This window comes from Caloenas nicobarica, chromosome 18, assembly GCF_036013445.1.
Source record: "Caloenas nicobarica isolate bCalNic1 chromosome 18, bCalNic1.hap1, whole genome shotgun sequence".
Taxonomy (NCBI): domain Eukaryota; kingdom Metazoa; phylum Chordata; class Aves; order Columbiformes; family Columbidae; genus Caloenas; species Caloenas nicobarica.
The window spans coordinates 1,322,251-1,343,578 of NC_088262.1; the positions used below are offsets into that span (position 1 = coordinate 1,322,251).

The following is a 21,328-nucleotide window of genomic DNA, read 5'->3' on the forward strand; positions in this document are numbered from 1 at the left end:
GCATCCCTGGGGACCGCAGCGGGATCGGGGACCAGCTTGGCTCCTTGTGCACGCAGACGTGTCCCGCCTCAGGAGCATCCCTGGAGATCAAGGGACTACGGAGGGATTAGAAACTAGTCTGGCTCTGTGTGTGCGTGGAGCTGTCCCCCCTCAGGAGCATCCCTGGGGACCACAAGGGATTGGGGACCAGCCTGGCTCCTTGTGTGTGGAGCCGTCCCACGTTGGGAGCATCCCTGGGGACTGTGGTGGTTCAGGGACCACAGGGGATTTGGGACCATCCTGGCTCTGTGTGCATGGAGGCATCACCCCTTGGGACCATCTCTGGGGGCCACAGGGGATCGGGGACCGTGCTGCGTTCGCCCACTTGCTGCCTCCATTGCCTGCGCTGCCATGGGGTACATGGAGACGGCTCTCCCGTGGGACCCCAGCTGCGTCCCACATGGGGGGACCCCGCAGCAAAGCCCCGTCCCCTCCGCTGCCCACCGTGACCTTAGCTAAGGTGACGGCAGTGCCAGCACGCTCCACTCCGGTGCCCTGGCGCGCCAGCACCGCGCTCTCCAGGGCTCTGGTTTGCCGTGTGCAGTCTCGGCGGTGCCGGGTTCCCCCGCGAGCTCTCCGGAGCCTGACTTCTCCTCATACAAGGAATCATAACATGCAAATCAAGCAGCTTGATGTCTTTAATGAAATCCTCGGAAGGAAAGCACTTCTCTGGTGAACTGAGGATATTTATTTCTCATACAAGAAATTTAACATGCAGATTAGTTGGGGCTGGTAATTTATCACATGAGATTGTCCTATTAAGGGCTGCATTGAGTCCTGCTGCCTTCAGAAATTACCTTACACATAGATTACCTCTGGACAGACTCCCATCCATAGAGATGCATCTTCCAGCTACTAAATCAGCCCTTTTTCCCCTCCCCACGTCCCTCCGCAGCTGGTGCGGGAGCCCAGCAGCTACTGAAGGATCCTCCGCCTCTTCCCGAGAGCCCCGATCCTCTTTGCCGGGAGCTGGGAGCCCGGGAAACTGTAATTACATCTCCGGCACTTGCTGGTTTTGCCGCTGCGGTGCTCCCCATGCCGCCCCCAGCAGAACAGCAACGGAACGACGGAGCCTCCCAGCTCTGCCCGGGGTTTTTGGGGCCTCATGGCCCCTCGCCAAGCCCCCCTGAGCCCTGGGGTTGGTTTCCAGCACGTGGTGTCCCCATCTGCTCCCGTGCGTGGGGAGGGCTGGCAGGAGCCCCCCACTGGAGCTCACTGAGGAGGGTGGATTTGGGGCTGGTTGGACCCCCCATCCTGCTGCATTGGGGTGTTTTGGGGGGCACGTTCCCCAGGGACACAGGGAACACAGCATGTTGCACACGTGGGACCCCACCAAGCCTTTGTGGCCTTTTGAGCACCCCAGATGTTTGGTACCTGGACTTTGTCCCCAAATTATGTAAAACATGGAGCCAGGACCCTCTCAAACACACAGACCTGGGGGCAAACAGGGTGTTCACCCCCACTCTGTGCTGGGACCCCAGCCCTGCTCCGGCTGGACCTGCTTTTTGCCAGCCCAGGTGTGAAGCACAACCTTCCCCCGGGAGCTAATTGCCATTCAATAATGTAATTAGCAGGAGCTGATGCTCATCAGAGGGGATGCAGACTGGGAGCCCAGCAGTGAGTTCCTGCTGCTGGTGACTCTGGCTTCACATTTGGTATTGCCATGTGTGGCAAAGCCCCCAGGAGTGCCAGGGAGGCAGCACGGAGCCGGTAACAGGGTGGCCTTTGCTGGTGACGGTTGTGCTGCGGCGCCTCCTGCCCTTCTCTGTGCCTTGTTGGGCTTCGAGGGGGACACGGGGAGGCTGGTGTGAGTGAGCGGCAGGGAAGGCGATGGAGGGGACGGATCCCCTTGCTGGGACCGTCCGTGGGCTCAGGCAGCCGCAGGCAGGGGACCGGCGCAGGGGTCCGGTGGCTGAGGGTGCCGCCAGAGCTGGCAGCGGCCGAGGTCCTGGCGAGGGACACCCCAGAACCCTCTGGATTCTGGAACATGGCTTGTGCACTCGCCCTCCTCCCAGCTCCGCTCCATGCTCAGATTAATACACGGGCGTTAATTATTAGATGGCTCATTGTCCTGGCAGGGCCGATTGAGGCGGCGATTTACAGGGCTGCGGTGCTGCCAAATCCCCCTGACTGACGGACACACTTCTGGCAAGCGGAGAGGCGACGACTCCGGCCACGTGTGTCAAAATGGAGCCCCTTCCAATCAGCAGCTAATTGAGATCCAATAATACAGTTAACAGGGGCTGATGAAATACCAGGGGGGTTATTTAAAAGCACATTGAGCAGCAGCCCAGCGCGGGCGGCGGCGCCGGGACGCGGGGCTCAGATGCTGGGAGTCGTTAAACCTTTGCTAAGTGTGCTTTAATGCTCGCTTGACATTTCATTATCACACAGTAACTATTCAAATACATGTCCCCGCTAGAATTAATTAGTCGTTATACAGGGTATTAATCAAAGGGGACCGTGCCAATGTGCTTATATCCAAAATCCGATCCAGCTGTTGCTGTTACTGGGCGGCACTGAAGAACCGCAGATTTCTCCGCTCTCCTGGCTTTCAATTTGATGGATCGAATCCTTTGGCTGATGCTTTTCCCGGCCCCTCTCCACCCCCTCAATCTAATAATAATTTGGCAGCGTCACCCCCATGCTTTGCAGCAACCCTACAATAACAGAGCTGCCAGCGTCAGCCAGGGCTGGGGCATCGCGGCACCGTGAGCAACCCTACGATAACACGGTGGCACATGCAGCCTGATGTGCCGAGTGTGCCGGTGCCACCGGTGCCTTGCCGGGGCCGCGGGGTGGGGGGTCGTGGCGGATGGTGGTGCTGTGCCCTCACCACGGCGGATGGATGGGGAGGTCGTCGTTCTTGACATGCAGCCTGTCCATCTGTCAGATGGATCCGGTGCCAAAGCTGCTTCTGCAAACCCGCCGGTCCCCTGGCACGGGGCTTCTGGCTCCGGAGCTGCCTCCTGACCCCGGGGCTGAGCCTGAGACCGTCGCTGGTTGCCAGCAGCGCGTTTTTTTGAAGCCTGGGTCGCTCCTTGCTTTGGAAGTGCTGTTCCCCGCAGACGATGCCCTGTCAACCTCTGTCTTTAAAACCAAACCAAACAAACCCCTGGAACAGCAGCGTCAGCAGCCAGGGCTGTGCTGGGAGCACGGCCAGAGCTCCGTCTGGCTGCAAAAACTGCTGGTGATGGGCAAAGGGGCCCGGGTGGGACGGTGACTGCGGGCACCGGGTGGCAGGATCAGCCCCGCGCGGAGCAGCCGCTTGCTCGGTGGCACGGAGGAGCCGGGGGCTCCTGGCCACGCAGCTGTGGCTCGCGGCCGCTCCTGTTTGCCCAAACTGGGGGGGTGCGTGGGGTGCTGGGGCTGCACGTCCCTCTGCAAGGAGATGAAATTGGTTTCCATACAGTGCCGGGGGAAGGGAAGGAAAGGAAATCAAATCAGCGCCGTCTTGGATAAAAGCCTCAGTGGAAGCCGAGCGGCGGAGAACAAAGTCTCTGCTCGGATTCGGTTAATGACTGAGGGTCCGGTAATTGATTTCCTTTCTCCGGGCTGTTTTCCGTGCTCAGGTGTGTGCAAAAGCTCAGCTCCGTAATCACTCCTCCTGCTCCGGTGGTGCAGGGACAAGGCCTGGTTAATTTGACAAGGCGCTGCCAGGGGGCTGTGCATCGGTGGGTGCATGAGCCCCAAGAACGGGGGTGGTTTGTGTCCCATGCGGTGGCTCACGGGCTGTGCCGGCGGCTTTGTGCCAGTGCCTTCCCGCCGTGAGGGTTTGGAGGGGACGTGGCAGCGAGGGGGTGACGAGGGGGTCTGCGTGGGGACCGCGTGTGCCTCATCACTGCTGAGCAGGCAAGTGAGTGTCAGTGGGTGTCCGTCTGTCCGTCCACCCGCATGTGTGTGTTTAGGAGTTGCAGCGTGTGCGTGTGATTTATGGAGGAGGACGCGGCAAGGAGAGCGGGCCCATCAGTCCTGGTGTCCGCGTCAGCCCCTGACAGCGCCGCGCAATTGAAATATCTTGTTTAAAGCCCCTGGGGATCATTTTTAAATGTCAGCTGTGACACTCCAGGGCTCGTTCCCAAGGGGCATCCTCCCGTCTCCCGTGGGGACGGGTGACCCCACACGCCACGTGGGTGGGAGGGTGTCAGCAGTGGGTTTGGTGTCACCCACGCTGTCCCCACCGCGGCTCGGCAGCGCCAGGGGGTGAGGTGGGAGCCCCGTGTCCCCAGCACCGTGTCCCGTACAGGGGCCCCCCGCCCTTCCCGGCAGAGGGAACGTGCTCCTCGTGTCTTATGAAAGTTGAGTTTATGCTCAGTTATCAAAAGAACAAACAAAGCTCTGCTGAAACAGCTCCCAGCGTGTTTTAATGCAAGATTAGATTTTGGGCAGGGAGGGTTGAGCTTGGTTCTTTACTCCTTTTTGCTTTATCTGGGAGTGCTCCCCAGGGGCGAAGGCGATGCTGCAGCGCCTGCCTGGCCCCCGGATCACCCGCCCACGAGGCCTCTGTTGGGGGTCCAGCCTGCTTTTGGGGTGATGGAGCAGGAGCACCTGTATCCCTCCTGGGGATGGGGGCTGCTCCGGTGACCGTGGGGTCCGGCGTGGGGACCGGGGCGATGCTTGGGGGCAGTGGGCGAGTTGAGATGTAGTTATTATTTACTTTATCTGCTTATCAGCTGCTGGCACTGGGGATGATAAGAGCGGCGCTGGGGAAGATAACAGCAGTCGCTGGGGATGATTGGGCGGCTCAGCCCTGGCTCATCGGAGCGGCGCAGGGCTCAGTGTGCGGGGCCGAGGTGCAGTGACGCCGGCAGGGGTCAGGACAGTGGATGCCATGTCCCCAGCAGCCACCTCCACTTTTGACAGCTTGAAGCCACTTGCCCTGCGCTTCCCACCTGTGGCCATGAGTCACCGTCTCCCCCCACATCAGGCAGGTGACGGTCACCAGCTCATGCCCAACGCCTGGTGTGGTGTCAGCCCCCACGTGTATGTGGCCACGAGTCCCTCTGCGGCAGTGGAGGGCACCAAGTATCTCTCCAGTGTGCACATGTGTGCACAGACGTGCACAAACACGCGTGTTTGCACAGCTCCAGAGCTGTCACCTGGCACAGGGTTTGCTGCCCAGCAGTGAATGGGGAGGCTCATGTGGGACCTGCAGCCTCTCCCGGGGGCTGTGACAGTCACTTGACTGTCCCCAACACCGCTGAGGTGGCTCCTCTGTCCCGCAGGTACATGATCACATCGCTGGACCGCACACACGCCGGCTTCTACCGCTGCATCGTCCGCAACCGGCTGGGAGCCCTGCTGCAGCGCCAGACCGAGGTGCAGGTGGCCTGTAAGTGACAGCCCCGCTCAGCAGGGGACAGCTGGGGACACCCAGCCCTGTGGTGCTCGGTGCAGCCCAGGATCAGCACCTGGGTCCGGAGCATCCCTGGGGTGATGTGGGCAGGGATGGGGCTGTCGCTGCCTCTGCTGCACCCACTGGCTGGGGGTGCAGGGGGGGACCCCAGGGCAGGGCAGAGAACAGGGGTCTGTGCTGGGGGGGATGCGAAGGCACCACGGGAGGTTAAACAAGACAGGAGGGTGCTGGGACCCAGGGGACATGCTCCTCTCTGTCACCCCTTCCCTCCGGGCTGCCCTCAGTCCCTTCAACCCCTTCCTGAGGAGCAATGACAAATCAGGAAGCTAATGAGAAATTAATAAGGCAGCTGTGCTAACAACTAATGATAATGGCAAAGTCGTTAAAAAGAACTTCTTTACATGTTTTTAATTACAGCAATTAAAGGAAGTCAATAAAAATCCCCTGCCCCCCCTTCCCCACGCACCCGGCTTCCCTCTGCTTCCCTCTGCGCTCCCAGCCCGTGACCGGCTGGGCAGGATGGGGTCACCGGTTGTCCCAACCTTGTCCCTGGGGCTGCGGTCGTGCCGGGGTCGTGGGGCTGTGCAGCTCCGGGTGCTGCGGGGACCGATCCTGCTGCCAGCGCAGCCTTGGGGACACAGGAGCAGCCCCTGGGGTCTGAGCCCCCCCAGCTGGGGAGGGGGCAGCGAACAGAACCCAGGGCACCCCTCTGCATGCCACCTGCCCCCTGGGCGCGTTGCTGCCCCCGCCCCCGGCCCCTGATGTGTTCTCCCGCACGTTCTGCAGACATGGGGAGCTTTGAGGACAGTGAGACGCAGCAGAGCGTGTCCCACGGGGAGGCAGCCGTCATCCGCGCACCCCGCATCGCCAGCTTCCCGCAGCCCCAGGTCACCTGGTTTCGCGATGGACGGAAGATCTCCCCCAGCAGCCGCATGTGAGTCCCCCCGACATCCCCCCAGCGTCCCCCCGGCATCCAGGGGGGCCGTGTTTCCCTCGGCCGCCGTTGTCCTTGCAATGAGGATGTCTAACAGGCATCCTGAGCGCATCGCGCTAAAACCCGGAGACAGGCTTGGCCACTAATGGCTCTATTTGTCATTGGGGAAATGAATTTTTAAAAGAAACGAAAATAAGAGGGAGGAAGGTGGGTGAAAGGGGCACTGCATGTGCTGGGGCGGCAGCCGGTGTGACAGAGCCGGGCATGGGACACGCATGTGACAAGTGTCCCTGTGGGGCTGCGGCAGAACCTGGTGGCACTGGAGCGGTGAGCCCGGCGCTGGCAGACACAGCATGGGAGAATTGAATTTGTAACCCACATTATGCAGGAATTGAACTGGTATCCTTTCTATTTGCAAGGCAGGATTGAGGAGATAAAACTCCTTTATCTCATATTTAATGGTAAAAAATATATTCCTCAAACCATTTTATGTTTCTGGCAGATTAGATCGTTCCATGAAAAAAAAAAAGTCCTATTAATCTGCACCGTCTGATGGGCTCCGCTTGGTGCAGGGGGACGTGGGGCTTGGTCCCCACACGGTCCCAGCTCTTGCTGGGGCCACTGGCCAAGCCTGGGGCGGGGGGGGAAGACTGGGGGTCGTGCCCATCCCGTGTGAGTGCCCTGAGGCCGGTGCAGGTGCTGGGTGGGGGAACAAGGGTCCCCGCTCCCCACATCGGTGTCCCCCTTGGGTTCCCATCCCCGTCTCCCTGCAGAGCCATCACGCTGGAGAACACCCTCGTCATCCTCTCCACGGTGGCCCCGGACGCGGGACGTTACTACGTGCAGGCGGTGAACGACAAGAACGGGGACAACAAGACGAGCCAGCCCATCACGCTGAGCGTGGCCAGTGAGTGCGGGGGCCGTTGTGTCCCCCCCGCCACCCGCTGCCTGGCTCATCCCCAAGTTTAATTTGCAGTAAATCTCTTCAGAGGCTCCGGCTTCTGCTGACTTAACAGTTCAGCCGCCTCAAAATTTATTTTGGCGCTTTGGGCTGTGCTGCAGGCGCTAATTGTGCCAGGGCAGAGCCCACCACCCTGTCCCCACTGTGTCCCTGTGCCCTGGGACGGGGCTGCAGGAGGGGATGGGCAGCGCAGCCCCCCGGGAGTGGCTTTTCTGGGGACACCCCGCTCCTGCCATCGGTCCCCTCGCAGCCCACGCTGCCTGGGGTCACCCCCTGCCTGGGGTCACCCCCTGCCTGGGGTCACCCCCTGCCTGGGGACACCCCTGCCTGGGGACACCGCTGCGGTCCCATCCCTCCGGTCCTCTTGGACCCTGCAGCGCCCGGCTGAGGGTCCCCTGGCCCCCGTTCAGGTGGTCACAGCTGGTCCCAGGGAAGATGCCCTGAAGTGACACCAGCCCTACCGGTGCTCTCATCCCTCACCCCCTCCCGTGGCTCCGTGGCGGGGTTTATCCCTTTCCTCTGCCCGTCCCCCTTCCCCTCCTGCCCCATTAATCTGTTTCTCAGCATCCCTGTGCGCAATAAACAACCCGGAGCCCATGTTTATGGATTCAGCTCTATCAGCAGCTTTCAAGCCGATTGCGTTTTTACAGCACCTACACGAGGGTTTTTTATTGTTGCAATCATTTTGCTTTATATACTCCCCGTTTCCCTCCTCCCTGCCAGCCGGGAGCCGGGCTGGTGCCGGGGGTGCCAGGGGCTCTTGTGGGAGGAGGGGACTCGGGGACAGTGCCATGATGCCGGGGTGATGGGCTGGACCTGCCCATCCTTCCCATGGGACAGCAGAGCCCGTGGCCCTTTGGTCCCTGCCACCTTTGTGACCTCCGTGCCAGGCAGGGCAGACACGAGGCTTTGGGTGCCCCATGGGCCTTACTGGGAGCTGGGGCACCCCGGGGTGAGCGGGAGGTGCTGATGGCTTGTCCCTCTGTCCCTCAGATGTGGGTGGCCCAGCTGATCCCATCGCACCCACCATCATTGTCCCACCCAGGAACACCAGCGTGGTGGCTGGGACCTCGGAGGTGACCATGGAGTGTGTGGCCAATGCCAGGTGAGTAGGGATGGGGCATCGCCCTGGTGGCATCGCCCAGCCCTGGGGCTGGCTGTCCCCATGTCCCTTCCCACCAGGGCTCCCGTGGGATGGAGCGAGGGGGGATTTGGTAGGGCTCAGGGCGGCTGGGGCTGCCTCCCAACGTGCTCCTGGTCCCCCAGGCCACTGATCAAGCTGCACATCATCTGGAAGAAGGACGGGGTGCCCCTCTCCAGTGGCATCAGCGACTACAGCCGCCGGCTCACCATCCTGCACCCCGCGCTCAGCGACAGCGGCTACTACGAGTGCGAGGCCGTGCTGCGCAGCAGCAGCGTCCCCGCCGTGGCCGAGGGCGCCTTCCTCTCCGTCCTGGGTGAGGGCCTGGCCGGGGCGGCCCCAGCCCACACGTGTGATGAGTCGGGGTGTTCCCAGCCCCAGGCGGGAGTTGCTGGGGGGGTTTGGTGGTGGGGCCGGGGGACCCTGGTGCTGGCGCCCATCGCTGCGCTACGCTTTGCAGAGCCGCCGCAGTTCGTCAAGGAGCCGGAGAGGCACATCACAGCCGAGATGGAGAAGGTGGTGGCCATCCCCTGCCAAGCCAAAGGTGAGCCGCTCACCAGCCACCCTCCCCGTGCCACCGCGGCCCCGTGCCTGACACGGCCTTGTCCCTTGCAGGTGTACCCCCCCCTAAAATGGCCTGGTACAAGGACGCTGCCCTCATCCGCCTGGAGAAGCTGTCCCGCTTCCAGCTCCTGCCAGACGGCAGCCTGCAGATCAGCGGGCTGCTCCCCGACGACACCGGCATGTTCCAGTGCTTCGCCCGCAACGCGGCCGGCGAGGTGCAGACCACCACGTACCTGGCCGTGACCAGTAGGTGACAGTCCCCTCCACCCCGGAGCCTGGGCTGTCCTGCCTGGGAACCCCGGCTGGGCTCCACGGGGGGCTCAGGGACCCCAGGAAACCCTCCCATGGGGACGGGACTCCCCCTGGAAGCGGGTCAGCTCTGGGCTGGGCACCAGGAAGGGCTTCAGGGGTGTCCATGTGTCTGTCCACCCTGCAGGCATCGCCCCCAACATCACGAGGGGTCCCCAGGACAGCACGGTGATTGACGGCATGTCCGTCATCCTCAACTGCGAGACCTCAGGGGCTCCTCGCCCAGCCATCACCTGGCAGAAAGGTAAAGGGGCTGGGGACACTGGAGTGGGGACAAGGCTGCCCTCCCAGCCCTGCCCTACCCGTCCCTACCCACATGGCTCCAGGGCTTTTTCTTCAAGCTCTGTGGCCACCGGGCTTTGTGGCCACCAGGCTCGGCTGGTGCCTGGGGCACTGGGGGTGACGTGGCTCACCGTGTCACCCAGGGGAGCGGATCCTGGCCAGCGGGTCGGTGCAGCTGCCGCGTTTCACGCTGCTGGAGTCGGGCAGCCTGCTCGTCAGCCCTGCACACCGCGCCGACGCCGGCACCTACACCTGCCTGGCCACCAACTCCCGCGGCGTGGACGAAGCCTCCGCCGACCTGGTGGTCTGGGGTAAGGCCATGCCCGTCGCCCTGCCCATGTCCCCACTGCGGGACGGACCCTACCTGCCCCACGGGCAGCTGGGTGCTGCCTCCTGCCATGGTGTGGGATGGAGCAGTTTGGGGATGCCAAGGGTGGGTGCTGGTTGGTTTGGATGGGTGACAACTTGGGCCATCCCCTGCCGGTGCCACCCCCTGCGGTGCTGGTGGCTCAGCCTGTCCCCCCGCAGCCAGGACACGCATCACCGACCCGCCACAGGACCAGAGCGTCATCAAGGGGACCAAGGCCATCATGAGCTGCGGGGTCACCCACGACCCCAGCGTGGATGTCAGGTATGTATGACGGGGCTGGGAGGACTGGGGGGTATCTGGGCACCCCCCGGGCTGCCTGCCGGGGGAGGGAGCAGGCAGATGGTGGGTGTCACCGTCCCCAGCCCGGTCCTGCAGTGCCACCTGGTGCCCTGCGCACGGGGAGCCTGGCACCGTGCCGGGACCCCCCATCCCCTCTCCCTGTTGGGGGCTGCAGGGTGCCAGCCCTCCTGGTGTCCCCCCCGGCACAGGTATGTCTGGGAGAAGGATGGGGTGCCACTGAGCCCCGAGAGTGGCCCGCGGGTGCGCCTGGACGAGGCGGGCGCCCTCCACATCTCCCAGACCTGGTCGGGTGACATCGGCACCTACACCTGCAAGGTGGTCTCAGCTGGGGGCAACGACTCGCGCAGCGCCCACCTCCGTGTCCGGTGAGACCCCCCTTCACTCCTGCCGGCACCCTGCGCCCTGGGCTGTGCCCGCTCCCCTAATCACCCCCCAAACTCCCCGTCCAGGCAGCTCCCCCACGCCCCAGAGAGCCCCGTGGCCATGCTCAGCCCCCTGGAGAAACGGGCCATCAACCTCACCTGGGCCAAGCCCTTCGACGGCAACAGTCCACTGCTCCGCTATGTCCTGGAGGTCTCCGAGAACAGTAAGGGGCTGCCCCCTTGGCCAGGCTGGCATCGGCCAGGCTGGTCCCTGGCACCACCCGGGAGCAGTGAGCAAGGGGTGCTGCAGGGACCTTGGGGACCACGGGGCTCATTAGCTGGGCAGGGGACCCCAGCGTCCTGCAGGTCGGGTCCTCCACCCCCCTCTCCCCCCGCAGACGCTCCCTGGACGGTGCTGCTGAGCAACGTGGACCCCGAGGCCACCTCGGTGACGGTGCGGGGCTTGGTCCCCGCTCGCTCCTACCAGTTCCGCCTCTGCGCCGTGAACGACGTGGGCAGGGGACAGTTCAGCAAGGACACGGAGAGGTGAGCACGGCTGGGGGGTCCCAGGGCTGGCGGCCCTTGGTGCTTACCCCCACCTCATCCCCCGCAGGGTATCCCTGCCCGAGGAGCCCCCCTCTGCACCCCCCCAGAATGTCATCGCCAGCGGCCGCACCAACCAGTCCATCATGATCCAGTGGCAACCGCCCCCCGAGAGCCACCAGAACGGTGTCCTCAAGGGCTACATCATCCGGTAGGTGCTGACGGGGGAGCGTGGACACCCCAGGGTGCTGGTGGGGACACCGGCAGCTCTGACCCGCCCTGGTCCCCAGATACTGCCTGGCCGGGCTGCCTGTGGGTTACCAGTTCAAGAACATCACCAACGCCGAGGTGAACAACCTGCTGCTGGAGGACCTCATCATCTGGACCAACTACGAGATCGAGGTGGCGGCGTACAACAGCGCGGGCCTGGGGGTGTACAGCATGAAGGTGACGGAGTGGACGCTGCAGGGAGGTAGGCGGGGACAGGTGGGGACAGGCAGGGATGGGCAGAGACACCCCACAGTGACAGGCTGTGCCATAGGGGGTCTTGGGGACAGGTGGCAGGAGGAGGATGCGTTTGGGGGTCCCAGGGACGCTGGGATGTGCTGGGGAGGGATGCGCCCAGCCGGGGGCGTCTTGGGCTCCTGGGGGGTGGCACCCAATGGAGGGGACCTCGCGGAGCTGGAGCCGCTGCAAGCTGTCCCTTGGTCCCCACAGTCCCCACGGTGCCCCCAGGGAACGTGCAGACCGAGGCCACCAACTCCACCACCATCCGCTTCACCTGGAACCCCCCCAGCCCCCAGTTCATTAATGGCATCAACCAGGGGTACAAGGTGAGGGGCGATTCCCGCGGGTCTCCCCAAAACCAGGGCAGCCAGGCAGGGGAAGCCCCTCGGTCGACTTTCACAGACCATCTCGACGACTCCTCACAGGATTCTGGCCTGACTGTTAGAATAATATTTACTGAGATTTAACACTTGCATGGGCTCACAGTCTCCCATGCTCTGTAATTAATTCCAAATTGCCATTAATTCAAATTTACATTAATTAAATTGAATTAAAACATTAAACTTGTTTCTTAATCCACTCAAAAGAAGTTCAGGAATTTAATTGCCGCTGAATGAGATAACCAGAGCAAGTAGGATATTTAACATTCTTATTAAATGCCACTTAGTATTTTTGATTAGTATTTTTAGGGCCTAATTAGTATTTAATTAAGTTGCTATAGGCTATCATGCACAATACCAATTAAATGCCCAAACATCCCTCCTAAACGCAGGCGAGGGGCGATTACACGCCGTTATCAATGGGAGTTAATCACCGAGCGTGTGCTCTGTATTGGCTTGTAAACATGTGCTTTTAAAGGCATCAAGTGTTCCCCGCGCCATTAATTGATATTTAATCAGCTCTGAATACATAAGAGGAGGCCAGAGGTGCCCAGAGGACGGTGTTTGCGGTGCCGATATGCGCGGTGGGGACACCGATGCCTGGCGGCAGCGTCCCAGCCCCTTCCTCCTGCAGCTCATCGCCTGGGAGCCGGAGCACGAGGAGGAGGCGACGGTGGTGACGGTGCGCCCCAACTTCCAGGACAGCGTCCACGTGGGCTACGTGGTGGGGCTGCGCAAATTCGCCGAGTACTTCACCTCAGTGCTGTGCTTCACCACGCCGGGGGACGGCCCGCGCAGCCCCCCCCAGCTGGTGCGCACCCACGAGGACGGTACGGGGGGAGCAGCCCTGAGATGGGGGATTTGGTCCCGCGGGATGTGGAATGGGGGTCCCAACAAGCCCCATCCAAGGGGAACCCCCTCCACGCTCGCTCCTGGTGGGGCTCCCGTGGGTGCCGAGGGCTCCTGCCATGGCTGCGTGCTGAGCCCGGGTGTCTTCGGGCAGTTCCTGGCCCCGTGGGACATCTCAGCTTCAGTGACATCCTGGACACGTCCCTGAAGGTCAGCTGGCAGGAGCCGCTGGAGAAGAACGGCATCCTGACAGGTGAGGGAGCACCGACGGATAGCTGGCTCCTGCGTCAGCCCCGTCCCACCCCGCAGCGTGTCCCGCTGTCCCCATCTCGCTCTCCAGCATCCCCTCCTGGTCCCTGCCCACCCTCCAGCATCTCCCCCTGGTCCTCATCCCACCCCACAGCATCTCCCACTGCAGCATCACCCCCCGGTCCCCATCACATCCCACAGCATCTCCCCCGGTCCCCATCCCATCCCGCAGCATCTCCCCCAGTCCCCATCCCATCCCGCAGCATCTCCCCCATCCCACTCAGCCCCTGGGGGTGGGCGTTGAGGGGGGGCTGATGGCACGGGGTGCATTCCAGGCTACCGGATCTCCTGGGAGGAGTACAACCGCACCAACACGCGGGTGACCCATTACCTGCCCAATGTCACCCTGGAGTACCGCGTCACCGGCCTCACCGCCCTCACCACCTACACCATCGAGGTGGCCGCCATGACCTCCAAGGGCCAGGGCCAGCTCTCTTCCTCCACCATCTCCTCAGGGGTGCCACCAGGTGAGCGCGGGGGTGCCGCTGCGCTGGGGTGGTGCCGGGGATGAGCAGCCGGTGTCACCCACCCTGTCCTGTCCCCACAGAGCTCCCCGGTGCCCCCACCAACCTCGGCATCTCCAACATTGGACCCCGCTCCGTCACCCTCCAGTTTCGGCCGGGCTACGACGGCAAAACCTCCATCTCCCGCTGGCAGGTGGAGGCACAGGTATGGGGTGGCTTGGGGGGTGCTGGGGGGTGGGGGGTGCTGGGGAGCAGCTCATCCCCCTCCCACCTGCAGGTGGGCCAGAGCGGCGAGGCCGAAGAGTGGGGGCTCGTCCACCAGCTGGCGAATGAGCCCGATGTCCGCTCCATGGAGGTGCCCAACCTGAAGCCCTACACCTACTACAGGCGAGTGGCCGGGACGGTGTCACAGTGTCCCCCTCGGGGGAGCTGAGCCCTCTTGCCCCCCCGCCGTGACCCCCCTCTCCCCCCTCAGTTTCCGCATGCGGCAGGTGAACATCGTGGGCACCAGCCCCCCCAGCCTGCCCTCCCGCAGGATCCAGACCCTGCAGGCACCCCCCGACGTGGCACCTGCCAATGTCACCCTGCGGACGGCCAGCGAGACCAGCCTGTGGCTGCGCTGGATGGTGAGGGGGGGACCACGGCTCTGGGGGGTCTGTGTGCACAGGCGTGGGGCTCACAGGGCAGACGGGAGGATGAGGAGCCAAGGGCTGGGGCTGGGGTGGCTGCGGGAGCTCGGGGGTGACAGTGCCCGTCTCTGCGGGTGGGGACAGCCCCTCCTGGAGCAGGAGTACAACGGGAACCCCGACTCGGTGGGCTACAAGGTCCGGTGCGCACGCTCGGACGGGCGAGGGCAGCCGGTGGTACACATCGTCCCCGACCGCGTGGAGCGGGAGTTCACCATCGAGGACCTGGAGGAGTGGACCGAGTACCGAGTGCAGGTCCAGGCCTTCAACGCCATCGGCTTGGGGCCCTGGAGCCCCGCGGTGCTGGGACGCACCCGGGAGTCAGGTACCGCTGTCCATCCCCGTGGCACCGGGTGCCCATCCTGGCTGGATCCCACTGCTGACCCCCCTCTCATCCCCCTCCAGTGCCTTCCTCTGGCCCCAGCAACGTGTCGGCACTGGCCGCCAGCTCCAGCAGCGTGCTGGTCCAGTGGGGTGACATCCCTGAGGCTGATTGTAATGGCCTCATCCTGGGCTACAAGGTGAGCTTGTCCTGCAGTCCATGCCCTGCCCGTGCCCTGCCCATGCCCTGCCCGTGCCCTGCCCATGCCCTGCCTGCCTGTCCAGCAAACCTGGGAACCACAGCTTTCACTGGAGGAAATCATGGCTTTTCCTGGGGGGAATGACCCTGCAGGCTGCCAGGTCCCCAGTGGTGCCACCTCCAAGAGCTGGTGCCCATCCGTGCCAGCCCCGGCCACGCTGCACCATCCTGGGGGGTGCCGGGGGTTATGGCCCTGCCTGGCTGTGTCACAGGGGTCTGTTGCAGGTGATGTACAAGGAGAAGGACGTGGACACACGTGCCCAGTTCTGGCTGGTGGAGGGCAATGCCTCCCGCAGTGCACAGCTGAGCGGGCTGGGCAAATACACGCTGTACGAGATCCGGGTGCTGGCCTTCACCAGGATGGGCGACGGTGTCCCCAGCCGGCCCCCTGTCCTCGAGCGGACTCTGGATGATGGTGGGTAACAGCACCCGGATGGGCAGAGAGACCCAAATGGACTGGGCGGGGGGGTCCCTGGGTACCTAAGGCCTCCCCATCCCACATCCCATCCCCTCCCGCCCCATCCCTGTTCCCTGGTGTGGTTCCTCTCCCCCTTGACCAGGACACCCTGGGCTCGCATTCCAAGGGTATGGGAACTTTGCACGGACTTGTGCACCCCCAGTGAACCCCATCTCTTCCCTGCTCCAGTGCCCGGCCCCCCCGTGGGGATCCTCTTCCCCGAAGTGAGGACGACCTCGGTGCAGCTGGTCTGGCAGCCGCCCGCAGCACCCAACGGCATCATCCTGGGTAGGTGGGGGCTGTCACAGTGGCACCGCAGTGGGATGCTCTGCAGAGCGGGGCAGAGGTCCCATGGGAGCAGCAATCAACATGGGGGGACAGAGATGAGCTCCCTGAGATAGAATCAGAGAATCATTTTGGTTGGAAAACACCCTCAAGATCATCGAGTCCAACCATAAAGCACCCCGGCACTACCCCATGTCCCTGAGAACCTCATCTCCGTCTGTCCAACCCCTCCAGGGATGGTGACTCCAGCACTGCCCTGGGCAGCCTGTTCCAATGCCCGACAGCCCTTTCTGGGAAGAAATTGTTCCTAATTTCCAACCTCAACCTCCCCTGGCGCAACTTGAGATCCCCCAAGCACCTCGGACCCCGTTGCCCCCCAGGGTTGGGGTTTCCCCTCTGCCTGTGTGTGAGCTCCCCTGTGCCGGGAGCCCAGACCCCCCATTGCCGATCCCGTCCATGGGCAGAGGTGGAGGGGGGCTGCGTGCACAGGGGGACCAGGACAGTGTTGCCTCCACCAGTCCCCCAATGCTGTTCCCTTCCCGCAGCGTACCAGGTCACCCATCGCCTCAACACCACGGCGGCCACCGCGGCCACCACGGAGGTGCTGGAGCCCAGCGCCCGGCAGTACACGGCTACCGGCCTCCAGCCCGAGGCCACCTACCTCTTCCGCATCGCGGCGCAGACCCGCAAGGGCTGGGGCGAGCCGGCCGAAGCCCTCGTGGTCACCACGGAGAAGAGAGGTACAATGGGGGGGTCCAGGCTGTGGTGGGGGGCTGTGCGTGCCTGCAGGGTGCCGGCGGCGCTCCCAGCCCCTCGCCTCCCCCAGACCGGCCGCAGCCCCCCGGGAAGCCGCTGGCGCAGCAGGAGGAGGTGCGAGCGCGCAGTGTGCTGCTCTCCTGGGAGCCGGGCAGCGACGGGCTCTCCCCTGTCCGCTACTACACCGTGCAAACTCGCCAGCTGCCCGACGGCGAGTGGGCGCTGCACCCTGTCTCCGTCAGCCGCAACGCCACCGCCTTCATCGTGGACAGGTGAGGGATGGCCAGCCCTGAGCCGGGGAGGTGATGGGCTCTGCTTTGGGCAGTTGCCCTGTGCCTCAGTTTCCCCATCCGATGCAAAGGTTGGGAAGCGCTGTGCCTTGTGGGAAGGAAGGAGGGCGGCTCATGGGGTCACCCTCTGGCTTCACCATCCCGCTCCGCTCCCACACAGGTTGAAGCCCTTCACCTCCTACAAGTTCCGTGTGAAGGCGACAAACGACATTGGGGACAGCGAGTACAGCGAGGAGTCAGAGTCGCTCACCACCTTGCAGGCGGGTCAGCGCGGGCTGCGGCTCCCGGGGCAGGGCCAGGGGGTGTCCCCCAGCCTGGGCATCCCCCCGTGCCCGGGGCATCTCCGCAGCCTCACTGTCCCCTTCTCCCCACAGCCCCCGAGGAAGCCCCCACCATCCTCTCCGTCACCCCGCACACCACCACCTCGGTGCTCATCCGCTGGCAGGTACTTTCCCTTGTCCCCTCCGCCTTGCCAGGTGTTGCGGGACTGTCCCCCTTGGGAGATGACACTGAAGCGCACTGGGAACTGTCACCTTGGGGTGCTGCGGACCAGAGCAGCCCCTCACTGTTCCCCCCTGCACAGCCCCCGGCCGAGGACAAGATCAACGGGATCCTGCTGGGTTTCCGCCTCCGCTACCGGGAGCTGATATACGACAGCCTGCGTGGTGTCACCCTGCGTGGCATCGGCCACCCCGGTGCCACCTGGGCCGAGCTCACCCGTGAGTGCTGGTGGTCCTGCTGAGCCTGGGGACGCGTGGCTGGGGGGGGACCCAGGGGTGGTGGTGGGAGGACGGGCAGGGCAGCATCCTGTGCTCCATGGGCTCTCCTGGGTACCAGCCTGGAGCTGGCAGGGTCAGGCTGTGCTCCAAGGAGATGTCACTGGTCCCCTTGTGCCACCGGGTCCATGGTCCCTATAGCACGCTTGCCTGCAATGTCACTGTTTGAGTCCTGCTGTGCTCAGCCCTCTTGTCCCTGTAGCACAGGTGTCCCCATGTCTGCACCTAATGGGTGTCTGTGTGATGTCCTGGTGTGCGTGTCTGGCTGTGCTGCTGTCAGACCCCAAAGGGAAAGGGGTTACTTCTCTGGGGACAACAGGGACATGAGTGACAAGGGCAGAGCCCCAGACAGGACCTTGCCGCATGCACCATGGTCCGAGCCCCATGGACAACCCAATGCCCAGACCCAGTTTGTGCCACTCAGGGGATGAGGATGGAGGATGGAAAGGCTCCTCGGTGCTGTGACAGCGCCTTTGGCACCTGGGCGTGACAGAGCCCTTGCAGGGGACCCCAGGGGTGGGTGGTTGTGCTGGGGTGGGTGCTTGCTGGTGGGACCCCACCTGTGCCACACACGGGACTAACTGGGTGCTGCTCTCCCTGCCCCGTGCCACCAGCTATCTACGCCGTGCACAACCTCAGCGAGGTGTCCCTCACCCAGTACGAGCTGGACAGTAAGTCACTGCTCCCCCTGCCCCCCCCGTGTGTCCTCCCCACTGCCACCCCCTGTGTGTCCCTCCCCTCCACCTACCTGTGCCATGGGGTGAACCGCTGAGCCCAGGGGACACCTCTACTTCTTGCTCCTCTTGCTCCTTGGGGATTCCCCTGGTGAGGTGGGGGGCTCTGCCAGGTCTCCCGGGGGAGCGGGACCCCCAATTCACCTCCCCGTTCCCCCCCAGACCTGAGCAAGCACCGGCGCTACGAGATCCGCATGAGCGTGTACAATGCGGTGGGCGAGGGCCCCCCCAGCCCTCCCCAGGAGGTGTTTGTGGGTGAAGCGGGTGAGTGCACTGGGAGGGGGCTCGGCTGCCCTGGTACCCCACATCCCACACACGTGCCCCCCCATCTGGAGAGGGGGCTGTCCCTTGCCCTGGCCCTAGCAGGGCTGTCACACTGTCCCCTCTCTTGGCACAGTGCCCACCGGTGCGCCACAGAACGTGGCGGTGCAGGCGGCCACGGCCACCCAGCTGGATGTCACCTGGGAACCGCCACCCGCCGAGACCCAGAACGGGGACATCCAGGGCTACAAGGTACCGCAGCCTGTCACCTGGGAGCTGGCACCGAGCCGGGGCTCAGGGACACTGGGTGTCCTGGGGAGGTGCTGGGTTCCTGGCGGGGCACAGGGTGCTCTGGGAGATGCTGGGTGCTCTGGGAATGTTCTACACACCATTAGGGATGTGATTCTGGGGAGATGCCGGGTGTCCCAGGGAGATGCCGGGTGTCCTATCCCGGTGCCGAGCGGCCACAGGGCAGCAGGTGGCGATATCGGCCCTTGGATGCAGCCGGATTCTTCTGGGATGCACCCAGGATGCCATTGGGATGCCTCTGGGTTGCCACTGGGATGCAACTTAGACGCAGCCGGGGTGCTGCTGGGATGTAGTCGGGATGCAACTAGGATGCTACTGGGATGTAGCCAGATGGTGCTGGGATGCGACCAGGATGCAGCCAGGTTGCTGCTGGGGTGCAACTGGGATGCAGCCGGGATGCTGCTGAGATGTAGTCGGGATGCAACTAGGATGCTACTGGGATGTAGCCAGATGGTGCTGGGATGCAACCAGGATGCAGCCAGGTTGCTGCTGGGGTGCAACTGGGATGCAGCTGGGATGCTGCTGGGTTGCAGCCAGGATACTGCTGCGATGCAGCTGGGATGCTGCCAGGCTGCCCAGCCCCACGCTCTAGGCACCTCCTTGGCCAGATCTGTTGTGGTTCCTCCTGCTCAACCCTGTCCTGTGAGATTTAGGCACAGCTCAAAGGTGATCTCGGGGTGCTGGATCTGCCACGCAGGGACACCAATCCCTGAGCCAACGCAGGGTCATGGCTGATGCCCAGCACCAAGAACCCCGGCAGGGCTGTGTGGGGTGTTTGGGCACTGAAAGGTGTCTGAGGGGGGCAAAATGGTCCGAATCTGGCATCACCGGGTCTCCGTGCCCCCTCCTCCTCCTGCAGATCCACTTCTGGGAGGCCCAGCGCCAGAACGAGAGCGCGCGGGTGAAGACACTTTTCCTGCCCGAGACTGGGGTGAAGCTGAAGAACCTGACGGGGTTCACCTCGTATTGGGTCAGCGTTGCTGCCTTCAACGCCGCGGGCGACGGGCCCCGCAGCCCCCCCGTCACAGGGAGGACACAGCAGGCAGGTGGGGCCCGTGGCACTGCTGTCCCCAGCCTGTGGCACAGCTGTCCCCAGCACGGTCACATCCAGACCCTCCCGCCTCTGGGCTCGGTGGGGAGGTGTCACAGAATCATAGAATCATTTTGGTTAGAAAAGACCCTCAAGCTCATTGAGTCCAGTCGTTCCCCCAGACCTGGCACTGCCCCATGTCCCTGAGAACCTCATGTCCGTCTGTCCAACCCCTCCAGGGATGGTGGCTCCAGCACTGCCCTGGGCAGCCTGTTCCAATGCCCCACAGCCCTTTGGGGAAGAAATTGTTCCCCAGATCCAACCTCAACCTCCCCTGGCACAACTGGAGGCCCTGGGTCCATCTGATGCCCCTTCATCCCAGCTCTATGCTGGCTCCTGCTGTCCCCAGCAGAGACCAGCCCTGGGCTCCCCACAGAGGGGTTTTGGTTTGGGGGGACACGGGGGTGAAGGTCTTGGCTGAAACAAGAAGAGGATGAAGGTCTTATGAGAGGAGGGAGACAAGGAGGAGACGCTATGACTCTGTGTAATGGACTTGGTGGTGTTGATTTTATGGTTGGATTTGATGTTCTGAAAGGTCTTTTCCAACCTGAACAGTTCTGTGATCCTCGTTCCCCCAGCCGTGCGTGGTGCCCTGGCAGGGTGTCTGCTCCTGGGGCCGGGGCCACAGGGGATGGCACCAGGGTGGTGGGAGATGGTGACTGATGTCCCAGCTCCACTGGAGTGGCAGCAGCGAGAGGGGCCAGCTCGGTGCTGGGGGTGTCCCCTGGGAGTGCTAAACTGTCCCCGGCCACCCTGTTCCCTCGCAGCCCCCAGTGCCCCCGGCTCCATCCGATTCAGCGAGCTGACCACCACGTCGGTGAACGTGTCCTGGGAGCCACCACCGCTGCCCAACGGCATCCTGGAGGGCTACCGGCTGGTCTACGAGCCCTGCATGCCCGTGGATGGTGAGGGCATGGCTGGGGAACTGGAGGCACTGGGGGAAACTGGGAGAGCTCCGGGGAAGCCCCGGCTCAGCCTCTGTCCCCACAGGCGTCAGTAAGATTGTGACAGTGGACGTGAAGGGGAACAGCCCGCTGTGGATGAAGGTGAAGGACCTGGCCGAGGGCGTGACGTACCGGTTCCGAATCCGGGCCAAAACGTTCGCCTACGGGCCAGATGTGGAGGCGAACATCACCACGGGGCCCGGGGAAGGTAGGGGGGATATAGGGGATGAGGGAGGACGTGTGGTGGGGAGAGTTCCCCCAGTGCCACCGTGGCTGGCATGGCCATGTCCCAGTATGTACCCCCTGCCTCCAGCTCTGCTCTGGGTCCCCAGGTGCCCCCGGTCCCCCTGGTGAGCCCTTCATCTCCCGCTACGGCTCAGCTATCACCATCCACTGGTCGAGCGGGGACCCCGGCCAAGGGCCCATCACCAGATACGTCCTCGAAGCGCGTCCTTCAGGTATCGCAGCTCCTCTCTGCTTCCCATCCCCA

General features: G+C 63.5%; 1 protein-coding gene across 2 annotated transcripts in view; it reads left to right on the forward strand.

Annotated features, from left to right (window-relative positions):
* The window catches only part of SDK2 (sidekick cell adhesion molecule 2), a 44,980-nt gene that overhangs the window by 19,262 nt on the left and 4,390 nt on the right, over positions 1 to 21,328 (forward strand). The window contains exons 3-40 of one of the 2 annotated variants that reach the window (XM_065647731.1): positions 5,265 to 5,371; positions 6,182 to 6,329; positions 7,103 to 7,236; positions 8,284 to 8,395; positions 8,557 to 8,747; positions 8,892 to 8,975; positions 9,047 to 9,241; positions 9,432 to 9,548; positions 9,730 to 9,897; positions 10,115 to 10,217; positions 10,445 to 10,621; positions 10,706 to 10,842; positions 11,017 to 11,164; positions 11,232 to 11,372; positions 11,452 to 11,633; positions 11,879 to 11,994; positions 12,683 to 12,878; positions 13,052 to 13,150; positions 13,482 to 13,673; positions 13,754 to 13,875; positions 13,948 to 14,057; positions 14,146 to 14,296; positions 14,444 to 14,681; positions 14,762 to 14,877; positions 15,162 to 15,351; positions 15,583 to 15,681; positions 16,224 to 16,418; positions 16,505 to 16,706; positions 16,885 to 16,988; positions 17,099 to 17,169; positions 17,308 to 17,443; positions 18,115 to 18,171; positions 18,397 to 18,498; positions 18,632 to 18,747; positions 19,664 to 19,850; positions 20,662 to 20,799; positions 20,870 to 21,046; positions 21,171 to 21,296. In XM_065647731.1, the coding sequence (XP_065503803.1) occupies positions 5,265 to 5,371; positions 6,182 to 6,329; positions 7,103 to 7,236; positions 8,284 to 8,395; positions 8,557 to 8,747; positions 8,892 to 8,975; positions 9,047 to 9,241; positions 9,432 to 9,548; positions 9,730 to 9,897; positions 10,115 to 10,217; positions 10,445 to 10,621; positions 10,706 to 10,842; positions 11,017 to 11,164; positions 11,232 to 11,372; positions 11,452 to 11,633; positions 11,879 to 11,994; positions 12,683 to 12,878; positions 13,052 to 13,150; positions 13,482 to 13,673; positions 13,754 to 13,875; positions 13,948 to 14,057; positions 14,146 to 14,296; positions 14,444 to 14,681; positions 14,762 to 14,877; positions 15,162 to 15,351; positions 15,583 to 15,681; positions 16,224 to 16,418; positions 16,505 to 16,706; positions 16,885 to 16,988; positions 17,099 to 17,169; positions 17,308 to 17,443; positions 18,115 to 18,171; positions 18,397 to 18,498; positions 18,632 to 18,747; positions 19,664 to 19,850; positions 20,662 to 20,799; positions 20,870 to 21,046; positions 21,171 to 21,296 (5,384 nt within the window). The remainder of the gene's footprint in view (positions 1 to 5,264; positions 5,372 to 6,181; positions 6,330 to 7,102; positions 7,237 to 8,283; positions 8,396 to 8,556; positions 8,748 to 8,891; positions 8,976 to 9,046; positions 9,242 to 9,431; positions 9,549 to 9,729; positions 9,898 to 10,114; positions 10,218 to 10,444; positions 10,622 to 10,705; positions 10,843 to 11,016; positions 11,165 to 11,231; positions 11,373 to 11,451; positions 11,634 to 11,878; positions 11,995 to 12,682; positions 12,879 to 13,051; positions 13,151 to 13,481; positions 13,674 to 13,753; positions 13,876 to 13,947; positions 14,058 to 14,145; positions 14,297 to 14,443; positions 14,682 to 14,761; positions 14,878 to 15,161; positions 15,352 to 15,582; positions 15,682 to 16,223; positions 16,419 to 16,504; positions 16,707 to 16,884; positions 16,989 to 17,098; positions 17,170 to 17,307; positions 17,444 to 18,114; positions 18,172 to 18,396; positions 18,499 to 18,631; positions 18,748 to 19,663; positions 19,851 to 20,661; positions 20,800 to 20,869; positions 21,047 to 21,170; positions 21,297 to 21,328) is intronic. The other variant, XM_065647732.1, reaches the window with a different exon arrangement.